Raw genomic sequence first — 27,105 nt, forward strand, 5'->3', positions numbered from 1 at the left:
ATAACAAAATCCCATTATGCCTCTCCAGACCTCTCCTTATAAACTAACGCATGGCTTGAAAGAATGATGATCTCACTTTTACAATACTTTAATTGCACCTTTTTGCAGCTGCAAAGTCCGCCTGCCTTTCAAACCAGGATTTTTTTTAATGTTACCGAAGCAGATACGTACACACCCTAAACCAGGCTGTTAAAAACATTAATGCACCAGATACATATAATACAATACATATACACCAATTTCTTACATTCATCACAAGATAGCCAAGAAATCGGCGGGATTCTCCAATTCCACGGCAGAGTGGCCATGCCGTCGTAAACGCTGTCGCGTTTTAGGACGGCGTGAACGGGCCGCTGCCAGGACTAATTCTGGCCCCTACAGGGGGCCAGCACGGCGCTGGAGCGGTTCACGTTGCTCTAGCTGCCGATCCCAGCACGAACTGGGCACCGCGAGATTCGAGCATGCGCAGTGGTGCTGGCGCCAACGTGCGCATGCGCAGTGGCCTCCTTCAATGCTCCAGCCCTGACGCAACATGGCGCAGGACTACAGGGACCGGCGCGTAGGAAAGGAGGCCCCCAGCCACAGAGGCCGGCCCACCGATTGGAGGCCCTCTCGGGGTCGGACCCCCCTCCCCCCCCCCCACAGGCCGCCACCGAACCCGTCAATGCTGATGTCCCGCTAGCCCAGAGCAAGCGCCGCGCCAACCACGCCGGTGCCAATGGCACCAATTCTCCGCTCTGCGGAGAATCGTGTGCCGGCGGCGGGGCGGCTTGGCCCATTCACTGGGATTCTCCGGCCTGGCCCAAGAGCTTTGTGAGTTGACCATGCTGGTAGCCATGCTCGATTCTCAAATCTTGAGTAAAACACTAAGCAAGAATCAAAGTTCAAAGTGTATTCTTAACACTGGGTGGTGGACTTGACTGACACAGACCTGATATTAAACGCACCTTCCATGTAGTTGGGAAGTTGGCATCCTATGGTTTGTACTGCCATGGCAATAAATTAAACAGTGATCTCATCATTAAAACATACACACATTTTGCTGATGGGTCTTTCAGGGCTCTGGTTCTTGCTCGTTTTATCAGGAGATAGATTTTCTTTTTCTGCAAATAGCTATTAAAGGCTTTGAAAAAGGGCTCATAGCTTAGACTAACAGACTGTAGGGACTCTACACTTTAACCCATTCATTGCACAGAATTAAAATCACACCCAATTGAGTCTATAAAGTAAACATGTCACAATAAAAGAGTGCAAATTTACTTTTGTAATCTTTCACTTAATGCAATTTCTAAACTGAACAGAACAAAGCCTTGCCAATTCCAATGTAAATAGAATGAGGGGATATTCAGCGAGTGGCAGGGGCCAGGCCTTTCAGCTCCATTTTATTTAATAAACAGGAATACTTCAGCTTGATCACTTAATCCACATTTTATATTGCACACATTTCTGGTAGCGATTGCGCAAAAAATCTCAGTGAAAGAGGTGGGAGATTAATTTTACTATTGTAATAGGGGAAGTTATATCATACTGATTTTTTTATTCATTCAAGGTGTGTGGGTATCATTGGCTAGGCCAGCATTTATTGCCCATCCCCAATTGCCCTTGAGAAAGTGGTGGTGGGCTGTCTTCTTGAACCGCTGCAGTCCCTGTGGTGTAGGCGCCAACCGCTGCCAATGGTTCCCGCCCGCAAACCGGCGCCAGAAAATACAGCAGCCGGTGTCAGAGCAGTGGGGCGAGATTTCCGCCGCCCCCCCCCAGGATTTGCTGACCCGGCGGGGTGTCGGAGAATCCCGCCCCAGATGTTCTATAGACAAGAACAATGGTAGTGACTCTTCAGAGTGAGCAGCTCTAAGTAGATAATACAATGGAATTTGGTCTCCGTTTCAGAACAACTATTCTCAATCCATAATAAACCTAACCATCTGTAGAATGCACAGTACTGCATACTGCCTTTACATTCTGCCTGACCCACACTAATATCACAAGCTGCTGACATGTAGATCTTGTACAACATAAATGACATTAGGTTGTTGCTTTGTTGCCATTATAAAAACATTCTCCCCATATTTTGAATTACATATCAAAGCAAACAAACGTGACAGCCATTTCATCACTCCTCAGCTCACCAAGGGACTGTGATAGACAAACTATTATACTTGGTCAACTTAAATGATTACACTATCAATTCAAGTGCGAGTGCAAAATCGTTGAGACTTATTGTAATACTCTGAATTTTTTTAGAAAACAACTCTAATTATAAAGAATGGATGATTGAAGACATATATATTACACAAGTTAATAGAGAAAGAGGATATCTCAAGTGTATATATTGGTTCCGGGCAATGTCTGAATGGGTTTGTGTGAGAATTGTGTGTGCCATTGCAGGATATGCAATAATGTCTGTTTGCAGCCTGATTTATATACTGAGAATACTGTGTATTCAGCTGTTGGTGTCAGCCATTGAACATTACTGCCAGATCAAGCTAACGATAGTTTATTTCTCTTATACTACATTCAAATGGTCATTGGATAGACATATGGACGATAAGGGAATAGTGTAGAAGGGCTTTAGAGTGGTTTCACAGGTCGGCGCAACATCGAGGGCCGAAGGGCCTGTACTGCGCTGTAATGTTCTATGTTCTATCTTCTATCTCAAGAAGAACCTCGAAAATATATCTTTAATAGCAACATGCTTATTATCTTTCCAGGGTCTGCTTCAGTGATAATTGCTTTAAGTTCAGATCAAATCAACGTAAACTGTTATGTTATTTGCTTGGTCTATTCCTCCAGACTGACAAATGACAGGATCGTAAACTAAAAGCCCCATTGGTGACCATGCATCTTCTGAGAACAAAGGGAATTTACTTTTTTTGAGGACAGCAAAATTATTTGTAATCATTGTAGTATCTTGCACCTCCAGACGTTGAAGAGGTGCTGACACTGTGCCAGCAGTGCCTTTGCAGGATCCTCTAAATTCAGTGTCAAGGAAGATGGTCCAACAGCCACATCTTCTCCCGTGTCAACATGCCCAGCATCAAGGTCACTTGTATACTTGACACCAGAACTCCTGGGGCAACTGCCCTGCTCGGAACTGAGTTGCAGCAGGAAACTCCCAGAAGGACACCAGAACCTGTCAGGATGTACTTAAAGCATCCCTGAAGAGATCAAACATTCTTGTTCATTCGTAAGAGATTCTGGTTTGTGACCAGCCAAAATGGAAAGGGCTTATTAGGGACAGCACTGAGCACATTGATTTCACGTCTGGGGGTTTCCTGACAAAGTTTCTCAAAGCATTGGAGAGAGCGCAAACAACTCACCAACTTGACCTTCGAGCACCTTTTGGAACCCAACAAACTGGGCTGGAAGCAAATTATCTTCAATCCATAGGGACTGCTTAAAAAGAAGATATTGATTGTGTTTTTACTTTTACTCTTTTATTACTGAATATCCCATGGTGTTTTCTGTGAAGCATATTGTGATGTGAACAATTGAAAGTGGCTGCATAGAGAGATGCTAAAATTGTTAAGAGTCACTGGAAAAGCTGAAGAGATTTTATCTCTGACCCTCTAACTTGAGGGGTAATCCAAAACTCTGCTGCTTATGTCCTAACTCGCAGCAAGTCCCATTCCTGTATACCAGTTGAGAGAAAGCTGCGGCACGGGGTCGAATACAAGCCATTTGGGTTCTGAGTGCAGCCCACAGGACATTAAGTGGGCTGTTGCCACACGCAGGGTTGCCAAATTCCACTGATTTCCATCCAAAGAGTTTTTTCCCGACTAGTATAGAACATAGAACAGTACAGCACAGAACAGGCCCTTCGGCCCTCAATGTTGTGCCGAGCCATGATCACCCCACTCAAACCCACGTAACCACACTATACCCGTAACCCAACAACCCCCCCCCCCCCCCTTAACCTTACTTTTTATTAGGACACTACGGGCAATTTAGCATGGCCAATCCACCTAACCCGCACATCTTTGGACTGTGGGAGGAAACCGGAGCACCCGGAGGAAACCCACGCACACAGGGGGAGGACGTGCAGACTCCACCCAGACAGTGACCCAGCCGGAATCGAACCTGGGACCCTGGAGCTGTGAAGCATTTATGCTAACCACCATGCTACCCTGCTGCCCCAAATGACTGAAGTGATACGCATATAAAGCAAGGGCAAGTGAAATGAGCTGCGTGCTGATTGCACACAATATTGACTGTGAGAGACATGCCCTCCCTGTGTCCAAAATGTAAATATTCCTTTTGTTTTACCATTTGAAGTTTTTTTTTAAAAATGTACTTTATTACAGACATGTATCAAAACAGGTTACAACCCATAAACACCCTGGGAAACATACTTCCCAGCAATCAACTGTACAGTCTGTACAGAATATTTCCCCTTTTGCACCCTCCAACCGCCCTGCAACGAACTGCTCTTCAAACGCGGTCACAAACATCCCCCACCTTTTCTCAAACCCCTCTGCGGAGCCCCTTAACTCATACTTTATCTTCTCCCACTACAGAAAGTTGTACAGGTCACCCAACCATCCGCTACCTTCGGTGGCGATGCCGATTGCCAGTCCAGTAAAATTCGCCGCCATGCAATCAGAGAGGCGAAGGCCATGACATCGGCCTTCGACGTCGCCATGAGCTTTGTCTTCTCTGAAACCCCAAATATCGCCACCAAAGGGTCCAGGTCCACCTCCTCCTCCACTATCCTGCCTAATACCGCGACCATTCTAATAATAATAATCACTTACTGTCACAAGTAGGCTTCAATGAAATTACTGTGAAAAGCCCCTAGTCGTCACATTCCGGCACCTGTTTGGGGAGGCTGGTACGGGAATTAAACCCATGCTGCTGGCTGTGTTCTGCATTACAAGCCAGCGATTTATCCCACTGTGCTAATCGAGCCCCATTCTACCCAGAATCTTCCCAAATTTTTGCAACCCCAGAACATGCGCGAATGGTTCGCTGGCCCACGCCCAGATCTCTCACACTCCTCTGCTACCCCCTGGAAGAACCCACTCATTCTCGCCCGAGCATATGCACCCTGTGCACCACTTTAAACTGTATCAGGCTCATCCTTGCACAAGGGGAGGTCCCGTTTACCCTACGCAGTGCCTCACTCCATACTCCCCAATTGATCTCCTCTCCCAACTCCCCATTTCACCTTGATCTTCACCACCCACTCGCCTCCCTGCCCCCCCAACCACTTCTTTTGTCTCCAATTCTTCCCGCCCCTTCCAAATCCAGAAGCAGCAGTCGCTCCAGCAGGATGTATCCCGACAACCTACGGAACCCCTTCCAGACCTTTCGCGCAAAGTCCCTAACCTTCAGGTACCTGAACTCACTCCCCCTCTGCAGCTCTACCCTCTCCCTTAGCTCCTCCAGTCTGGCGAACTCTTCCTCCAAATATAGATCCCTCACCTTGGCCAGCCCTACTTCCCCCCACCTCCTGTATACACTATCCATCCCCGCCCCCTGCTCAAACTCATGATTCTCGCACAGCGGCGTTGGCACCGACATCCCTTCCACCCTAAAATGCCTCAACTGATTCCATATCTTTACTGTGGACTGCACCACTGGGCTCCCTGAATATCTACTCGGATCCATTGGCAATGCTGCCATCACCGTAGTCCTCAATCCTGACCCCTTACAAATTCCTTCTCCACCCTAACCCACTCCACCCCTTCTCCTTCTCACCATCGCCGCACCTTATCCACATTCGCCTCCCAATAATAATGAAGCAGGTTCAGCAACGCCTGCTTTTACCATTTGAAGTTGATGATAGTTCTACTAATATGGAAATTATTTTGCAGTTTCTGTGTCTCATGAAATATTCAGTGTGTATTAAATGTACTTAATCTTATTCATGGGATCATGGTTAGTGTATAAACCTGATTTCAATCTTGCGGCCCACTGAGTTGAAGGTCGGCCGTTCATGCGCTCACTCACGAGCGTAGGTTGCACTATACACTCTTTGCTCACTGACCTATACTGACTCCCGGTCAAGCAATGTCTTGATTTTAACACCTTGTCCTTGTTTTCAAATCTCCACATGGCCTTGCCCCGTCCTATTTCCGTACCTCATTCAATTCCACAGACCTCAGTTATCCACGCCAACCCCTCCGCCGCCGGCTTAGCCCCCCGAAGTGCAGAGAATTCCGCAACTTCCGGACGGTCATACGCTTGAGTGGTTCGCGCCGTTCTTGGCGCCGGCATCCGGCCAATTCGCCGATTGTGGTGAATCCCGTCCCTGATATTTTGTGCTGTCAATTAAACCAACATGCAGGATGATGGCTTCTTCCTCCCTATAGCACATCGAGTGTATACACAGTTCTGGTCACCAGATTATGAAATGGATACAGAGGCACTGAAGAAGGTACAAGAAATATTTTCAAGATTTGCAAGGAGGATAACAGAAATGAGGGGTTATAATGAACAGGAAAGACTGAATAGATCCAGACTTTATTTCTCTAGAAATGAGAAGGCTGAAGGGTGAGTAATAGAGGTCTGATATTGTAGGCATAGAGAAGATGTTTTCACTTGTGGGGAGTCCAAAACCAATATTCTTAAATATAAAATACTCACAATAATAATAATCTTTATTGTCACAAGTAGGCTTACATTAATACTGCAATGAAGGTACTGTGAAAAGCCCCTAGTCGCCACATTACAGCGCCTGTTCGGGTACACAGAGGGAGAATTCAGAATGTCCAAATTACCTAACAGCATGTCTTTTGGGACTTGTGGGAGGAAACCGGAGCACCCAGAGGAAACACACGCAGGGAGAACATGCAGACTACTGTTATGGGCCAGGGTTTAGAGAACCCCAAAGTGTATCATGGAGTTCACCTGACCCACAACTTTTAATAGATTGTGGTATGGGGAGCCCACTCCCACTCTACAGGTGTGGTACAGCAGAAATGGAAAAGTTTAAAAAAAATCAAAACAATGTTTATTCTATGAACTCAAGTTAACCTTTTTAAAACGTACAGTGAACATCTTAGCAACCATCAATTCAACTACAACCCCCAAAGAATATAACACTAAGTAATCCTTAAGCTGTCCTTTTAACATCCATAAGACTTAAAAAAGAACTTTTAACAGAAGCACATCAGGTTAAAGTCACTACTGAGAGCAGTTATTAGTTTTAAATCACAAAAGGATCGATTTACAGTTTTTAGATTACAGAGAGAGAGACTAATACCCCTTCTGGTTGTGACTGTTATTAACACCATTGGGATTCCACTGAGTTGATGGGAGGAATTCTTCCATGCCCCCGTCATCAGGTTCATGCAAGCGATGGGTGGGGGTGGGGGGGTCAATGGGAATTCACTGGCGTGAATTTTCAACGCCATCGTCCACTCTTGTCCACCATGGCGGATCTGCAAAACCACTAGAGGCTGGCATGAAACTGATTTGCATCCCAGGATTCAGTAAAAGGCATGAACAGAATCTTACCCTCATGCCCGACATTCTGTGACACCAGCGGGAAAGCATGCCAGCCCAGAACAAATGTGGAACAATGCGACATGTAGAAGAATGCCTCGGGCTGCCTCCAGAGATTGGGATGGAGGCTACCAGTGACCCTGGCTCCTGGAACGCCACAGCAGTGGGTGGGGGAAGAGTCTGTCAAATGGAAAATCCAGCTTCAGTGCTATCGAGGAGGTCCATTTCCATCCACAGTATTCCTGGAGATCCACCTTCGTTTTCAGGTAATCCATCATCTTTCTTCAATGGTGGATCAGTGATGTTGGGCATGTTAAATATGGCACCCGGGTACGACGGCGGGACACAAGTAATTAAGCCCGTCACGCCACAGGAGACAGCGCAAAACTCCTGAATGCATAACTAATGAGGTTGGGGCTGAAAGATATGGGGCTGGATTCGCTGTTGGGATTCTCCATTGCGTCGGCAGCCCGTGGATTTCCCAACGGCATGGGGCTGCCCACAATGGGAAACCCCATTGGCCGGCTGGCGAGATGGAGCATCCCGGGGGCGCACCGCAGCAGAAATCTGGTGCGGGAATGGAGAATCCTGCCCATGTGTAGTTTCCCGTCAGCCTTTGTAGTGGAAAACACTCCCCATCTCGACCCCTACCATGGAACCTAGTCCAGGGTGGGAGAATTCCACCCAATATGTTGACGAAAGAGGATTTGAAGAGGGATTCCGGACAGGAAGTCGGAGGGAAGTAAGGTGGGAACAGAAACAAAAGGCAGTAAAGGGAAAAGTGGAAGGCAGAGAAACCTAAGACAAAAATCAAAAAGGACTACATTACATTATAATTCTATAAGGGCAATAAATGTTAAAAAAACAAGCCTGAAGGCTTTGTGACTCAATGAGGAGCATCTGTAATAAGGTTGATGAATTAATTGCATTGACAATCATTAACAAATATGATGTAATTGGGATCACTGAGACCTGGGGTGCCCAAGGACGGGAACTCAACATCCAGTGGTAGTCAATATTCAGAAGAAATAGAAATAAAGGAAAGGGAGGTGGGGTAGCTTTGCTGGTTAAAGAGGAAATTACCGCAATAGTAAGCAAGGACATTCACCTGGACAATGTGGAATTTGTATGGGTGGAGCTGTGGAACACCAAAGGGCAAAAAACATTAGTGGGAGTTGTGTACAGACCACCAAACAGTAGTTGTGAGGTTGAGGATGGCATCAAACAGAAAATTAGAGATGCGTGTAGTAAGAGTACAACAGTTATTATGTGTGACTACAATCTGCATATTGATTGGGCTAATCAAACTGGTAGCAATGCAATGGAGGAGGATTTCCTGGAATATATAAGGGATGGTTTTCCCAACCAATATGTCGAGGAGCCAACTAGAGAGTAGGCCATCCTAGACTGGGTATTGCGCAATGAGAAAGGATTAATTAGCAACATTGTGGTGCGAGATCCTTTCGAGAAGAGTGACCATAATATGTAAGAATTCTTCATTAAGATGGAGAGTGACACAGAGACAAGGGTCCTGAACTTAAAGAAAGCAAATTTTGATTGTATGAGACGTGCATTGGCTAGAATAGGCTGGCAAAGGATACTTAAGGAGTTGATGGTGGATAGGCAATGGCAGACATTTAAAGAACATATGGATGAACTTCAACAATTGTACATCCCTATCTGGCGCAAGAGTAAGATGGGGAAGGTGGCTCAACCATGGCTAACAAGGGAAATCAGGGTTAGTGCTAAAGCCAAAGAGGAGGCATATAAATTGGCCAGAAAAAGCAGCAAGCCTGAGGACTGGGAGCAATTTAAAATGCAGCAGAGGACAAAGGATCTAATTCGGAAGGGAAAAATAGAATACAAGAGTACGGTTGCGGACAACATAAAAACTGACTGAAAAAGATATGTGAAGAGAAAAAGACTGGTGAAGACAAATGTAGGTCCCTTAGTTAGAATCAGGTGAAATCATAATGGGCAACAAAGAGGTGGCAGACCAGTTGAACAAATACTTTGGATCAATCTTCACTAAGGAGGACATAAATAACCTTGCGGAAATACTAGGGGACAGAGGGTCTAGCATTGAGGAGGAACTGAAGGAAATCCTTATTAGTCAGGAAATTGTATTGGGGAAATTGATGGGATAAAACCCAATAAGTCCCGAGAGCCTGATGCTCTGCATCCCAGAGTACTGAAGGAAGTGGCCCTAAAAATAGTGGACGCATTGGTGATCAGTTTCCAGCATTCTTTAGACTCTGGAAGATTTCCATTGGATTGGAGGGTAGCTAATGTAGGCCCACTTTTTAAAAAAGGGAGAGAGAAAACAGGAAATTATAGACCGGTTAGCCTGACATCAGTGGTGGGGAAAATGCTGGAGTCAATTATTAAGGATGAAATAACTGAGCATTTGAAAAGTGGGGACAGGATCGGACAAAGTCAGCATGGAATCATTAAAGGGAAATCATGCTCGACAAATCTTCTGGACTTTTTTGAGGATGTGACCAGTAGAGTGGATGTGTATTTGGACCTTCAAAAGCTTTTGACAAAGTCAAAGGTTTTGACAAGAGATAGTGAGCAAAATTAAAGCTCATGATATTGGGGGTAATGTATTGAAGTGGATAGAGAACTGGTTGGCAGGTAGGAAGCAGGGAGTGGAAATAAATTGGTCCTTTTAAGAGTGGCAGGCAGTGACTAGTGGGGTACCGCAGGGTTCAGTGCTGGGACCCTAGCTGTTCACACTATACATTAATGATTTGGATGAAGGAATTGATTGCAATATCTCAAAATTTGCAAACACTAAGCTAGGTGGCAGTGTATGCTGGGAGGAGGATGCAAAGAGGCTACAGGGTGACTTGGACAGGCTGGAGAGTGGGTAAATACTTGGCCAATGCAAATATAATGTGGATAAATGTGAGGTTACCCACTTTGGTGGCAAAAACAGGAAGGCAGATTATTATCTGAATGGCAGGAGTTTAGGAAAAGGGGAAGTGCAACGGGACCTGGGTGTTATGGTGGAACAGTCGCTGAAGGTTGGCATGCAGGTACAGCAGGCGGGGAGGAAAGCTAATGGTATGCTGGCCTTCATAGCGAGAGGATTTGAATACAAAAGTAGGCGTGTCTTACTGCAGTTATGCAGGCCCTTGGTGAGGCCACCCCTTGAGTATTGTGTGCAGTTTTGGTCTCCTAGTTTGAGGAAGGTCATTTTTGCTCTTGTGGGTGTCCAGCGAAGGTTCACCAGTCTAATTCCCAGGATGGCAGGACTGACATATGAAGAAAGACTGGATCGACTGGGCTTGTACTCACTCGAGTTTAGAAGAATGAGAGGAGATCTCATAGAAACATATGAAATCCTGATGGGGCTGGGCAGACTAGATGCAGGAAGAATGTTCCCGATGTTGGGGACGTTCAGAACTAGGGATCACAGCCTAAGAATAAGGAGTAAGCCATTCAGGACTGAGATGAGGAAGAACTTCTCACAGAGTTGTGAACTTGTGGAATTCTCTACCAGACAGGTGTTGGGGCCAGTTTGTTGGATATATTCAAGGGGGAGTTGGACGTGGCCCTTGTGGTGAAATGGATGAAGGGGTATGGAGATGGAGTGGGATACTGAATTTGCATGATCAGCCATGATCAAATTGAATGGTGGTGCAGGCTTGAAGGGTCCAATAGCCTACTCCTACTCCAATTTCCTATGTTTCTGTGATTCTTGATAAGGTGGAGATGCCGGCGTTGGACTGGGGTGAGCACAGCAAGAAGTCTTACAACACCAGGTTAAAGTCCAACAGGTTTGCTTCAAATCACTAGCTTTCAGAGCACTGCTCCTTCCTCAGGTGAAGGGATAGCTTGTAATTATGCACCGAGTGTGCTGCTTAGTATTTTCCCAATGTTGAAATGTACTATCAAAAAGATAGGTTAATCAACCATTCTTCATAAGCCAATCAGAATGAGTAATGAAAGAAAGAATGCAGGTGAGCAAAAATCAGCATTATCTAATTACTAACACAAATGAAAACGCCACCAACAGTTTCTGCGGGTGCCAGCGCACCACCCTGGGAACGACATGGAAATCTATTTTCTTGATATCTCAGCCAGACAAGAATCTCGATGCAGAGATATGATATCTGTCGCATGGAGGCATGAACTTTCAGTATAGAGCGGGCAATAACAGCAACAGCCAGCTGTGGCTTGAAACCTGACTGCACCTTCCGAGTAACTGATCCATGGGGAAACTGCAGTGGGTTAACACCTCACAAAGAATCACCTTGATTTCAGTTATCCAACAAGGGTCAAATGCTGAGCTGTTCTGTCATATATCTGCAGACTCATACCTTCACAAAGTTCCCTTTTCCTTAAGTTTTGTCCGTCACGTCTTCATATCCTGACCGTTCAACTTTGGCAAAGGCTACTGGGTTGCTATTTAAGGTTCTCCAAAAGCATGCGGATTTTTTTGTTCCCAGTCCACTGTGATACTCCCCACAGCCCTTCAAGTTAAATTACAATTTTCTTCTCTCACTGATAGCTTCCCCTTTATGTCCTGAAAATTTACTTTTGAAGTCTTGAACAATTATTCCTCAAAGCTTTAAATCTGCTGCCTTGTTTGTCAATAAAGCTAAATTCAGGGCACAGCAAGAGCAAATCACCAGCTTGCTTTCTCCTTTTCATTTTAAATGATTGTTTTGCACTTTAACAAAATGTGTCATCTGAAGCATGGCAGACTCAAAGTATTACACACCAGCAGATCCCCTGTAGCACTTACAATAAGAGAGTAAGCTGTTTTAAAAGGACAGGAGAACAACAACACTTGGACACGATTTTGCATTCTGTTGCTAAGGTTCAATGTGTTTCAGTTGGTTTGTACCGTTAAAACCACAAGGCCTAATTATTCAAAGTTAGGTGCATGGTGAGCTGATTAAAACTTTATTTTCTTAATGAGGAAAGATTTAGATTGACAGGTCATAGAATCATAAAATTTACAGTGCAAATGGATGCCATTCGGCCCATCAAGTCTGCACCGGAGCAGCCTACCTACCCCGTAATCCAGTAACCCCACCTAACCTTTTTGGACACTAAGTGCAATTTAGCATGGCCAGTCCACCTAACCTGCACGTCTTTGGACTGTGGGAGGAAACCGGAGCACCCGGAGAAAACCCACATAGACACAGGGAGAACGTGCAGACAGTTACCAAGCCGGGAATCGAACCTGGGACCCTGGAGCTGTGAAGCTACAGTGCTAACCACTGTGGTACCGAGCCGCAGTTGTTTGAAAATTTCCAGACCCAGGTCAGGAAAAACCAGGATGAGGTCACATCATTCATGAAACGTTGAAGGCAATGGACATGCGTTTTGAGGATGCAAATATTCTCAAATATACTTCCATAGACAAAAATAAGTGATTGATTGTTCAGTATCATTCCCATGTTAGTAGCACTTTTGGAAATGCACAATTCAAAGCCAGTATTTATACGTGTTTCATTGGAAAACAACAGAGTAGATCAACATTTCCCATGCACAGCACATGTATCCCTGATCATGGGAAGCTGGGCACGGTGGCCAAGCAATGTAATTATGCACGGAGTGTGCTGCTTAGTATTTTCCCAATGCTGAAATGTACTATCAAAAAGATAGGTTAATCAAGGCAGGACCGTGGAATGCCAAATTTGTCAATTGCTTGCTCCAGCAGTACGATGTCATTGGCGTGTGCCAAGAAAAATGATCGGCTGGTGTTTTCTAGCTGCATGTTAATCGATTCTGGCTTTTTGGCTTTCTTTTGTTGCCGTTCGGAAGATTTTTGTTTTAATTTCAGTTTAATTTGGCCTTTTATTTATCCCAGCCACATTTTTTCCTTTTAAAAAAAAATGTAATTATTCAAAGTTTTTCCAAAATGTTTTACAGAACACTCCAAATAGGAAAATAATACAAAGAGAAAAGGGTAACATGCTAACCAAACCAAACAGAACAACTTAACCCTCTAAACGATAAACAGTTTAACAAATTAACACCCAACTCAAAACAAAATAGGGCAAGCGCCCCTTTCAAAAAGGAAAAGAAATCAGCCCCCCCCCCCCCCCGATACCCCAAATAGCGCTATCCCCCAACTCGGTTTTACCCAAGTGTCCAAGACCTTGGACATAACCTTTGCAAAGCCCTTCCAGAACTCTGCAAGCGCCGGGCACGCCCAGAACATATGGGCGTGGTTTGCTGGGCTTCCCGAACACCTCGCACATCTGTCCTCCACCCCAAAAAACGTACTCATCCTCGCCCCTGTCATATGCGCCCTGTGTAACACTTTAAACTGGATCAGGCTGAGCCTGGGAAAGATGAGGAGGAATTGACCCTGCCCAGAGCGTCAGCCCACAGGCCCTCATCCAGCTCCTCACCCAACTCCTCCTCCCATTTGCCCTTCAACTCCTCCACCGAGGCTTCCTCCGCCTCCTGCAGCTCCTGGTATATCTCCGAGATCTTACCCTCTCCGACCCACACACCCGAAAGCGCCCTGTCCTGTATCCTTCAGGCAGGCAGCAATGGAAATTCTCCTACCTGCTTCCTGACAAACGCCTGAATCTGCATGTGCCTGAAGGCATTTCCCAAGGGTAACCCAAATTTCTTCTCCAATGTCTTTAAGCTAGCAAAAGTCCCGTCAATGAATAGATCCCCCAAGCCTTCTAACTCCCGCCCGGTGCCAGCTTCGGAACCCACCATCTATCCTGCCCGGGGCAAACCTATGATTATTCCATATCGGGGACCAAACTGAGGCCCCCGTCTCCCCCGTGCCGCCTCCATTGCCCCCAAATCTTCAGCGTCGCCGTCACCACCGGGCTCGTGGTATACCGCTTCGGCAGAAGCGGCAACGGTGCCATCACCAGTGCCCCCAGGCTAGTACCTACACAAGACGCCGCCTCTAGTCTTTTCCATGCCGCCCCCTCTCCCTCCATCATCCACTTCCGAATCATCGACACGTTTGCTGCCCAGTAGTAGCTACACAGATTCGGCAGTGCCAACCCACCCCCCCTCCCACCCCGACTGCGCTCCAAGAACAGCCTTTTAACCCTCGGGGTCTTATTGGCCCACACAAATCCCATGATACTCTTGCTCACTTGCTTGAAAAAGGCCTTAGGGATGAGGATGGACAGGCACTGAAACACGAACAAAAACCTAGGGAGGACCGTCATCTTGACAGACTGCACCATACCCACTAGGGAGAGCGGAAGCATGTCCCACGTCTTAAAGTCCTCCTCCATCTGGTCCACCAGCTGCACCACATTGAGCCTATGCAAGACCCCCCAACTCTTGGCCACCTGAACACCCAAATACCGAAAACTCCTCTCCACCATCTTGAGCGGCAGCTCCTCCAACCTCTTTTCCTGGCCCCTCGCATGCACCACAAAGAGCTCGCTCTTCCCAACATTAAGCTTATACCCCGAGTAGTCTCCAAACTCCCTGAGGGTCTGCATAACCTCCCCATCCCCTCTACCGGGTCCATAAGAGACAAAAGCAAATCATCCGCATAGAGTGAGATGGGGTGCTCCTCTCCCCCCCCGGCCCAAACCCCTCCAGCTTCTAGATTCCCTCAGCGCCATGGCCAATGGCTCAATCGCCAAAGCAAACAGCAGGGGGGACAGAGGGCACCCCTGCCTCGTTCCACAATATAGTCTAAAGTACTCTGACCTCAACCGGTTCATCGATACACTAGCTACCGGGGCCTGGTACAACAATTTAACCCACCCTATGAACCCCTCCCCAAACCTACCCAGCACCTCCCACAGGTACTCTCACTCCACCCAGTCAAAGGCCTTCTCCGCATACATAGCCGCCACCACCTCTGCATCCCCCCCACTCCGAGGGCATCATGATCACATTCAGAAGCCTCCCAATCTATTTGCATTCAACTGCCTGCCCTTCACAAATCCCGTCTGATCCTCATGTATCACTCCTGGGACATAATCCTCAATCCTAGTGTCCAGGATCTTCGCCAACAACTTGGCATCCACATTAAGGAGTGAAATCGGCCTATACGAGCCACACTGCAGCGGGTTTTTGTCCCGCTTAAGAATAAGCGAGATCAGAGCTCTCGACATCGTTGGGGGAAGACTTTTTCTCTCGCCTCGTTAAAAGTTCTCAACAGCAACGGAGCCAACAGTTCCGAAAACTTCCTATAAAATTCAATTGGGAACCCATCCGGTCCCGGGGCCTTGCCCACGTCCATACTCCCCAACCCCTTAACCAGCTCCTCCATCCCAATCGGGGCCCCCAAGCCCTCTACCTGCTCCTCCTCCACCCTCGGAAACCTCAATTGGTCCAGGAACCGCCGCATTCCCCCCCCCCCCCCCCCCCCCCCCCCCCGCTCCGAGGGCTCTGATTTGTATAAGTTCTCATAAAAGTCCCTAAAGACCTCATTTATTCTGACTGGACTCCGCAACGTATTCCCTCCCTTGTCCCCGATTCCCCCAATTTCCCTAGCCGCCTCCTTCTTCCGCAGCTGATGCGCCAGCATCCAACTCGCCTGCTCCCCATATTCATACGCTGCTTCTTGTTCTTGTACCTTCCTCCACTGGGCCTCAGCTTTCCCCGTCGTCAACAAGTCAAACTCAGGGCAGCACGGTGGCACAGTGGTTAGCATTGCTGCCTACGGCGCTGAGGACCCGGGTTCGAATCCCGGGCCTGGGTCACTGTCCGTGTGGAGTTTGCACATTCTCCCCGTGTCTGCGTGGGTTTCACCCCCACAACCCAAAGATGTGCAGGATAGGTAGATTGGCCACTCTAAATTGCCCCTTAATTGGAAAAAATAATTGGGTACTCTAAATTTATTTATAAAAAACAAGTCAAACTCCGTTTGGAGGCTCCGGCGCTCCTTCAACAGCCCCTCCTTTGGGGATTCCGCATATCTCCTATCCACCCTAAGTATCTCTCCTACCAATCTATCCCTCTCCCTCCTCTCCCTCTTCTCTCTGTGAGCCCTGATGGAGATCAGCTTCCCTCTGACCACCGCCTTCAGCGCCTCCCAGACAACACTCACCGAGACCTCCCCATTGTCACTGGCCTCCATATAACTCTGTATACACCCCCGGATCTGCCCACAGATATCCTCATCCGCCAATAATCCCACGTCCAAGCGCCACAATGGGCGCTGGCCCCTCTCTTCTCCCAACTCCAGCTCCACCCAATGCGGGGCGTGATCCGAAATCGCAATGGCCGAGTACTCCGTCCCCTCTACTCTCGGGATCAGTGCCCTGCTCACCACGAAAAAGTCTATCCATGAATAGGTCTTGTGCATGTGGGCAAAGAAGGAAAACTCCCTCGCCCTTGGCTTATCAAACCTCCATGGATCCACTCCCCCCATCTGATCCATAAATCCCCTCAGGACCTTGGCAGCAGCTGGCCTCTTACCCGACCTAGACTGATCCATTGCCGGGTCCAGTACCGTGTTAAAGTCCCCCCCCCATAATTAGGTTCCCCACCTCCAAATCTGGGATCCGACTTAGCATCCGTTGCATGAACCCTGCATCGTCCCAATTTGGGGCATATACATCCACCAGCACCACCCGGGCCTCCTGCAGCCTACCACTCACCATCGCATACCGGCCCCCTTTATCCGCCACAATGCCCACCACCTCGAAAGTCACCTGCTTGCTCACCAAAATTGCTATCCACCCTGTTCTTTGCGTCCAACCCGGAGTGAAAGACCAGCCCTACCCATCCCTTCCTCAGCCTGGTCTGATCCACAACTTTCAGGTGCGTCTCCTGTAGCATGGCTACGTCTGCCTTCAGTCCCTTTAAGTGCGCAAAATGGCCCTCTTGACCGGCCCATTTAGGCCTCTCACATTCAACGTGATCAGCCGGATCGGGGGACTACCCGCACCCGCACACCCCCTGCAAACCAACATGGACTCCAGTCCAATACCGCCACTCTGCATCCGGCCCCGCCCCCTCTCTTTCCGCGGGAAAAGAAAACCCGCGCTCCCAGTCCGGGCTGACCCCACCCTCTATGGCGCAGCTCCATTCTCCTACAACCTCACCCCCATCCCCAGAGTTCCCGGCCCCTTCTCCCCCCACCGAACGCGGGGAACAACCTCTCCCAGATCAGCGCCCGCACTGAAAAAGAAAGAAATACAAATATCACCCTCTCCCCCTCCACAACATCCCCCAAAACATGCTACAGACCACTAATTTGAGTCCAGCTTCTCATTTTTGATAAAGGTCCACGCCTCGTCTGGCATATCAGAACAGTGGTGACGGTCCTGATATGTGACCCACAGTCGCGCGGGATGCAACAGCCCAAACTTCACCCCCTTTCCATGGAGTACCGCCTTGGCCCGATTGAATCCTGCCCTCTTCTTAGCCCGCTCTGTGCTCCAGTCCTGGTAAATGCGAATTTCAGCATTCTCCCACCTGCTGCTCCGCTCCTTCTTTGCCCATCGCAAGACGCACTCCCTGTCGGTGTAACGGTGAAACCTCACCACCACAGCTCTCGGTGGCTCATTCGCCCTCGATCTCCTCGCCAGGTCTCTGTGCACCCCATCCAGCTTCAAGGGCCTCGGGAAGGCTCCCGTGCCCATCAGCGTGCTCAGCATCGTGGCTACATAGGCCCCAGCATCTGACCCCTCCGGACCTTCAGGGAGACCCAGAATCCGCAAATTCTTCCTTCCCGACCTGTTCTCCAGGTCCTCAAATTTCTCCTGCCACTTTTTATGGAGCGCCTCGTTCGCCTCCACCTTCACTGCCAGGCCCAGGATCTCGTCCTCGTTATCAGAGGCCTTCTGCTGCACCTCTTTAATCACTGTCCCCTGCATCCTCTGGGTCTCTACCAGCCTTTCTATTGACGCCTTCATAAGGGCCAACATCTCTGCCTTCAATTCCGCAAAGCAGCTTCGTAGAAACTCTTGCTGCTCCCGTGACCATTGAGCTCACGCTGCCTGGTCTCCGCCTGCCACCATCTTGCTTTTTTGCACCCGTTCTCCTCTCTTCTCTAATGCCCCTTTTTTGACCGCACCGCTCCTGGTCCACTCCATACAGTGCTGGGGGGACCTTACTGCCATCTTCCCACACCGGGAATCGTCAACCAAGTGCCCCAGGGGCTCCTTAAAAGGGCCCAAAAGTCCATTTTCGGCAGGCGCTGCCGAACGTGCGACCTACCCAGGCATAGCCGTAACTGGAAGTCACATTTTCTCCTTTTAACATCTATCATTCAAGAGTATTTCACTTGTTGATGGGAAGGGTAATCCTCTTTATCTCTTCAGAGAGCTAGAGAATGAAGAGGAATCGCCAGGGGGAGGCTTGCCTGTAGAACCACTATTATCCAAGTAGTCAGTTTCACATGCTGCGTCGGAGTCGCTAGAGGCCTCTCGGTAGATTTTACGGCCTTATGACGCCTCACGAGATCTAATGAGATCTTGCAAAGCGTCGGGATCCAGTTTTGCATATTCAAGTGACTAGTTAGACTCACTTGAATATGTCCACAACGGATCGACCCAGCACCTGGGATCGAATGGCCTCGTCCTGGAGACCCTGGCTGGGCGCCGTTTAGTACTGGTATCCACAAACGTGGTTGAGGCACTTGGGGCGATCGAGGGCCCCTGGGCAGCCGGGCTTTGGGCAGGGTGGTACGCTGGCACCCATGATGCCACCCAGGCACTGTGGCAGTGCCACGCTGGCAATGCCAGGATGCCCAGGTGACACTGTCAGGCTGGTAGGGGCACTTCCAGGGTATCAGGACGGTAGTGCCAAGCTGAACAGGTGGCATCCTGCACATGCCAGGGATCGGGCCCAGGGGTGCCCTGCCCTTATGAGATAGGGTGCGGGGGGATCAAGGATCCCCTAATAGGTACGTGGACAGGTTGGGGTGGGGGTGGGGGGGGGGGGGGGGGGGGGGGGAGTCCAGTTGCTGCGGTGGGGACCTAGAGATTGGGGCACTATTCGATCTCTTTCTGCAGTGGCGAGCAGAGCTCCTTAGTGCAGGAAATGGGACTAAGTGCGGCATCGGCAGGGTGTTCCTCACTGAGGCCCAGAAATGAAGCGTTTAAAAGCGGGGTGGTTCTTGGCGCTGCCAGCGCCCGGAAACACCCGGCTAAACTTGCCTGATACAGGACTCTTTTCCATTTCCATTAAATTGCACCCATAATTTTCATTTGTACTTTGCATATTGAAGATGTCTTCTGCTGAGGTACGGGTACGTATGAGTCAACAAAGAGCTTGCAGATGGTTTAAGGGATTGCCATGGAAAAGCAGAAAATGTGGGATAGGGTGACAGACTTTATGATCTATAACCTTAGGCCAATCACAAGATACATGGCACTGTTGAGTAATCGTTCCTTGCCAAAAACTTTGATTCTGTTGCATTTTATGCGCACACACCTGATATCTGCAGTCGTGAACACAACACTTTCAGGTTATCAGCTATTGTTTTGGATAAAGGACACTTTGAAGGACCAAAAGAGCAACCATCTTCATTGTCCTTTTGGCCATCCATCAGACCAGAAATGTGTGCTGCAACACAGTCCACTGCCACCGATTAGCCTGAAATTAACTGAAAATTGTCTAAATTGGGCCAAACACAAATAAGTGCAAATCAGTCTGATCAATTTAGCTTGTGCGATTCACAGCTTAACCAAATGAGAAATTTATGTTATATATTGCCACAATTTCCAATGTTAATATATTATGCACACCCAACTACTTACATGAAAATAATAACAAGTCTTTTTCAAATTTGCTCATTACTTTCAGCTCAGAAAATTATCTTTTGGTGGTGGATTTTATTTTATTTTTAAAATATTTTTTATTCTCCTTTTCACATTTTCTCCCACATTTACACCCACCAACAATAAACAATAATCAGCAACAAATATGTTAATCCCCATATTAATAACAACGATCCCAGCCTCCCACCAAGCCCCAAACATTAGCCCGCATGTTCGCACAAACAAATGACAAAAAGGAAGTAGGGATCACCCTGAGTCACGATTAACACACACAGCCCCCCCTCCCCTTAACCCTCCCACGCACCCGCCACAACTAATGTTCAATGTTATCCAGTTCTTGAATTGTAGAACCCCTCCATCCTTCCCCTCAGTTCAAACTTAACCTTCTCAAGAGTCAAGAATTCCAACAGGTCCCCCCCACCACGCCAGGGCACAGGGTGGAGAGGTTGCTCTCCAACCTATCAGGATCCGCCTTCGGCCGATCAACCAGGCAAAGGCTACAACATCTGCCACCGCACCCGTTTCCAACCCCGGCTGGTCCGATACCCCGAATATGGCCTCCCGGGGGCCCGGGTCCAGTTTCAAGTGCATCACTTAAGAAATTACCCTAAAAACCTCCTTCCGGTAATCCTCTAGCTCTGGACAGGACCAAAACATATGAACGTGATTAGCAGGGCCCTACCAGCAATGTCCACACACATCTTCTACTCCTTCAAAGAATCGGTCCTTCCTCGCCCTCGTGAGGTGTGCTCTGTATGCTACCTTCAGCTGTATCAGCCCCAACCTCGCGCACGAGGTGGAGACATTCACTCTCCAGAGAACCTCACACCAGAACCCCTCCTCCATTACCTCTCCCAACTCTTCCTCCCACTTTGCTTTGATCCCTTCCAGTGGTGCCTTCTCCTCTTCCAAAATAGCTCCGAAACCGCCCACACTACCTCCTTCTCCAGTCCCCCTGTCGTCAGCACCTCCTCCAGCAATGTGGAGGCCGGTTCCACCGGGAAGCTCTGTTTCTCCTTTCTGGGAAAATCTCAAACCTGCATGTATATAAACATTTCCCCCTGCTCCAGCCCATACTTCGCTTCCAGCTCCTTCAATCCTGCAAACCGACCCCTAAGAAACAAGGGGGCGATTCTCCAATATGGAGCCCAAGTGTTCGCGCCGTCGTGAACGCCGTCGTGTTTCACGATGGCGCGAACCGGGCCCGAGTACAACTGATTCTGGCCCCCGTACAGTGCTGGAGCAGTTCACGCCCCTCCAGCCTCCTTTCGCAGCGCCAAATGGGCGCCGTGCCAACCCGCGCAGGACTTCTTTAGCGCGCCAGCCCCGACTCAACATGGAGTCGGTGTTCAGGGGCCGGATCGGTGGGCCCCGATTTGTGGGCCAGACGCCATCAGGGGGCGACCCCCCCCCCCTTTACAGGCCACCCCCGACCGTTCGCGCAGAGTTCCTGCCGGCAGCGACCAGGGGTGAATCCCTCCCCCCCCCCCAAATCGTTTACTGTCTTGATCCCCCACTCCATCCATTTCCGAAAATTTCCATCCCACTTCCCTGGCTCAAATCTGTGGTTCCCCCGAATCGGCATTTTCCTTGAACCTGCTCCCAACCCGAAGTGTTGGCGAAACTGCTTCCAAATTCTCAATGAAGCTACTATTACCGGACTCCGAGTATTTCCCCGGAGCTATCGGGAGCGGTGCTGTTGCTAATGCTTTCAATCCTGACCCCCTGCACAAATTCTCCTCCATTCTGACCCACTGGGAATCAACCCCTCTGACTCAACTCCGCACCTTCTCCACATTCGCCGCCCAGTAGTAATACATCAGGTACGGAAGACCCAAATCCCCTGCCTGCCTTCCCCTCTGTAGCAGCACCTTTCTAACTCTGGCCACCTTCCCTCCCCATATGAACTAAGTAATCATTCCTTCAATCTCTCTGAAAAAAGCCTTTGGCAGGAAAATCGGCAGGCATTGAAAAATGAACAAAAATCCCGGCAACACATTCATTTTAACCACCTGTACCCGACCCGCCAGTGACAGAGGGAGACCATCCCACCTTGCCAGATCGGCTTTCACTCTCTCCACCAAACTAGTGATTATGTACCTGTGAAGCCTCCCCCACGCCCGGGCAACCTGCACCCCCAAATACCTAAAGTGTGTCCCTGCCCTACGAAATGGCAGCCCCCCCCCCCCCCCCCCCCCACCCCTGCCCCCACCCCCGGCCGAGATACCACAAGATACTCACTCTTGTCCAGGTTCAGCTTCTACCCCGAGAACGACCCAAATACTCGCAGTAGCTCCAATATTCCCCCTATCGACCCACTCTGTTCCGACACATACAGCAGCAAGTCGTCGGCATATAAGGACACCCTCTGCTCTATCCCACCCCGCACTATTCCTTTCCATGCTCCTGAACTTCTGAATGCAATGGCCAACTGCTCAATCGTGAGTGCAAACAGCAAGGGGGACATAGGACATCTATGCCTAGTCCCATGGGGCGGAGAAAAGTATCTCGAGCTGATGTTGTTTGTGCGGACACTCGCTCCCGGCTCCTTATATAGTAGCTTTATCCAGTTCACAAATCTTGGTCCAATCCCAAATCGCTCCAGAACTGCGATCAAGTACCCCCATTCTACCCAGTCAAATGCCTTCTCGGCGTCCAATGCCACAACCACATCTATTTCCTTCCCCTCTGCCGGTGCCATAACGCCGTTCAAAACCCTTCTAACGTTTGAAAAGATCTGCCTTCCTCTCACGAACCCAGTCTGATCCTCACCTATCATCTTCGGGAGGCACTCCTCCAGCCTACCCGCCAGTACCTTCGTCAATACTTTTGCGTCCACATTCAGAAGTGATATGGGCCGATACGACCCACATTCCGTCGGATACTTATCCAAAAACACCCCCTTTCCTATTGCCTCTTCAAACATCCCCACCATCACGGGTGCCAGCTTATTCTTGAATTTTTTATAATATTCCACCGGAAACCCATCCGGCCCCGCCACCTTCCCCGACTGCATCCTCCCAATCGCATCCTTTATCTCCTGCTCCACTATTGCTCCTTCTAATGTAGCCCTGCCCCCCTCCCCGAGCCGCCGGTACTCCAATCCATCTAGAAATTCCTGCATCTCCCGGTCTCCCCCAGGTGGCTCTGACCTGTACAACCTCTCATAAAATGCCTCAAAAACCTTGTGAATCAGATCCGGAGCCACCACTAACTTCCCTGCCCTGTCCCTCACCTGAACAATTTCCCTTGCTGCTGCTTCCCTCGGGAGCTGACCTGCAAGCATACGCTAGCTAGCCTTATCTCCATGTTTGTAAACTGCACCCCTTGCTCGTCTCAGTTGGCGCACCGCCTTCCTGGCAGATAGCTCGCCTGTAGTTCCTTCCTCTTTTCCAGCTTCGCTGGGCCCCCATCTTCTGCATAACTCCTATCTACCTCCAACATCTCATCTATTAGCCTCTGCCGCTCCAACCTCTCCTCTTTGTCCACCCTGGCCTTAAACAAAATCACCTCACCCCTCACCACCGCCTTTAGAGCCTCCCAGACAACTGCCTTCGAAACCTCACCCGTACAGTTGAAACCTACATATTCCTCAATTACCTTTTCAATTTTGTCACAGAACCCTTGGTCCCCCAAAACTGCCACATTCAGTCTCCACCCCGACCTCTGCGCTACCCCCTTCTCCAGTACCATATACACCCAATTCTGAGCGTGATCTGACACAGCAATTGCTGACTATTCCGACCCCTTAACCCCAGCCAGCAAAGCCTTCCCCACCACGAGTAAGTCGATCCGCGAGTATACCTTATGGAATGCTGAGAAAAAGAAGTACTCCCGTTCCCTCGGGTGCAGAAACCTCCAAGGGTCCACCCCTCCTATTTCTACCATTAGCCCAGCCAACGCTTTCACCCCCCTGATGGGACCAGTGAGCGCGGCCATGACCTGTCCAACCTTGGCTGCTGCACCAAGTTCCAGTTCCCCCCACTATCAGTTTGTGTGTGTTCAAGTTGGGGATGGCCCCAAGTACCTTCTTTGCGAATCCCACATCGACCCAATTGGGACCATATATGCTTAACAGCGCCACTAACTTCCTCTCCAGTGCCCCTATCACAATCACATACCTACCCCTCTGATCTGCCACCACCTTCTCCATCTGGAAGCGTACTCTTTTGCTGACCATTACCGCTACCCCTCGAGCCCTTCTGTCAAATCCAGAGTGAAACACCTGACTAACCCGGCCCTTTTTAAGTCTCACCTGGTCCTTCACCCTCAAGTGAATCTCCTGCAGCATTGCGACATCAGCTTTCAAACTTTTAAGATTTGCACGACCCTTGACCTCTTGACCGGACTTCCTAACCCCCTCACATTCCATGTGACTATCCTAACTGGGGGGCTCTCACACCCCCACCCTTCTTATCCACCATTATCATACCACCGGGCCTTGCCCCATGAGCCTGACCCGCCCCTATCCATTATTAACATCGAATCCCTTCCCCCTCCCAAAAACACCCCCTACATTTCCTGTCGAAAAAACATCTCCCAGCATCAATCCCTTCCCCCCCCCGCCTCGCTCGCCTCATAGGCCCATCGAAACCTGTGAACCAGGCTCCAATGTCCGCAGCCCTCCTCTCACCTCACCTCCGCTCACTAGCCGACTTTAGTTAGCTAGCGCGGGTGGCTCCCCCTGCTAAGGGAGGTGAATTTATTTAAGTAGGTTTTATATATGCCACATACCTACCCCTCTGATCTGCCACCACCTTTTCCATCTGGAAAATATTTTTTGTCTCAAAACAAATTCCTGGTTTAAATTTCAGTATTCATTTGAATTAAAAGACGATTATACCTTACTCCCATATTCTCTTGTGTCCCTGTTCAATCTGACATCAGAGGTCGCTTTGCCAGTGTATTTGATCCGGTTTCTTTGCCCGTCAGTACTGCCATTATCCATTTGACCAGGTTGCAGCCGCTCACTGAGGTTGACTGGTTGGTCCTCCGGGCTAGCACTGTAGTCCAAGCCAGTGGAGCTGTTTCCATTTATTTCTGGGAATGTGCTGTCTCCCTGTGTACTGTTTGATGTTGCGGGATTCAGGGTAGTGGAGCCACTGTAGCATTCTGAAGATGAATCATCTGATAAGGAATAAAAATAGAGAACACTGCAAGAACAGGTCATTGATAAAAACACTTGGAGAGCAGATTTTCTACCTAAATATTGGTTCATGTTGCCTGACTTTTTAGAAAATGTGCCTCCATCAGTGAAAACATTGCAAAACCATGAGGTACAGATTTACAACACTAAAATTCAACGTCATTTTATTCAAAAGCAGTTAAAGTCAGTAGGGTGAACCTAAATTGAACAAATAAGTGTTATAAAGGCTTTTATCCAAGGCATTGGGCCATGTAGGAGCGCCACTGCACTGCACATTGCAGCAGCAAATATCTGAATCTGCGCCCTTAGTTCCCATATAGCATGATTCCAATTCATCAAGGGGGGGCTAGTGAGCATTGAATGAGGAACCATCCCCTCAGCAATATAGGAGACATTGGTCATAGTAAAAGCTTGTACACACCCGAGTGATCAATTATAGTTTATATTACAAAGCTGACAAGTTGGGTGGAATTTTACCACGGGCTTCAGGACCCTGACATGGGCCCAAATAGAGATGTTGAGCCTGCGCATGCTGGGAAACAGACTAGCGGATTCCATATTGGCCATCTCCAACTTTACTGTCCAACTAAGGCGATGCTCCCTGTGCTGCCGGTCCAATCAGAGGTCTCACAGCTCTGAAGACTCGAGAGTCCTACCGAGGAAGTTTGGAGATTGAGAAAGCCCACATGGAGGTGCCCCAGGAGACATGTTAAGAAAAAATTCAGATGGCACCAAGTGAGCAGACCTCTATGATCAGAGGGAAATTGAGGGCAGATAGATACAGGGGTCAGAGGTAGGTTCTTTACTCAGAGAGTAGTAAGGGCGTGGAATGCCCTGCCTGCAACAGTAGTGGACTCACCAACATTAGGGGCATTTAAATGGTCATTGGATAAACATATGGATGATAATGTAACAGTGTAGATGGGCTTTAGATTGGTTTCACAGGTCAGCGCAACATCGAGGGCCGAAGGGCATGTACTGCGCTGTAATGTTCTATTCTATTGTAATCCGTTCCAGATGGCTCCTGACCAAACCTCGTCCCCCTCTTTGCACCATGGAGCGTTCAGCTTTGATATCTCTCCAGACAATTTCTGGGAGGCTTCCTCCATGAAGCTTCTGACCTCCCCTGCCAGAACAAACGTCAGCACGTTGGTAATATTACCTCCAATTGTGGCCTGAATTAGTTAAATTGGCTGCCTGTCGCCACTGATCAAGCAGTCCGTCCACTTATTTGACCTGATCCAACCCCTGCACCCTAAGCCTGCCCATGGTCTGGATGTGGAGCAACCCAACAGAGGACAAACATAAATTAGTTAACACAATAATCTCACACAAGGCACAGGTAGATAGGGAGGCACAGGAAGAGCAGCAATGGTTGTTGGACGGTATCTTTGACCTGGACAGAATCGACTCGAGTGACCCCACCCCGGAGCATTCGGCTAGTAGAAAGAAGTTGCAGATGCAATTTTATTTATTATCTGCTGATAAGCCAGTTGCGGTGTTCAAGGGGGGTAAAATACGAAAATGGGGAGAAGGCCAGTCGCATCGTAGAGTTTAGAAGAATGAGGGGAGATCTAATTGACGTATACAAGATGCTGAAAGGTATGGATAAAGTAGACGTGGAGCTGATGCTTTCTCTTGCAGGGCATTCTGAAACGAGAGGTCAGAATCTTAGAATAAGAGGTAGCAAATTTAAAACAGGTTTAAGGAAAAACTACTTCTCCCAAAGGGTTGTGAATCTGTGGAATTCACTAACTCAAGAGTGCGGTGGATGCAGGGACAGTGAGTAAATTTAAGGAGAGATTTGGACAGATTTTT

At 48.7% G+C, this 27,105-nt stretch overlaps 1 protein-coding gene across 5 annotated transcripts in view; it reads right to left on the minus strand.

Moving 5' to 3' along the window:
* LOC119969595 (nucleolar protein 4-like) overlaps positions 1-27,105 on the minus strand; it is a 430,219-nt gene that overhangs the window by 121,583 nt on the left and 281,531 nt on the right. For all 5 annotated transcript variants that reach the window (XM_038803408.1, XM_038803407.1, XM_038803409.1 and 2 more), the window contains one exon: positions 24,985-25,268. In XM_038803408.1, coding sequence (XP_038659336.1) covers positions 24,985-25,268 — 284 coding nt within the window. The remainder of the gene's footprint in view (positions 1-24,984; positions 25,269-27,105) is intronic.

This window comes from Scyliorhinus canicula, chromosome 7 (assembly GCF_902713615.1).
Source record: "Scyliorhinus canicula chromosome 7, sScyCan1.1, whole genome shotgun sequence".
Taxonomy (NCBI): domain Eukaryota; kingdom Metazoa; phylum Chordata; class Chondrichthyes; order Carcharhiniformes; family Scyliorhinidae; genus Scyliorhinus; species Scyliorhinus canicula.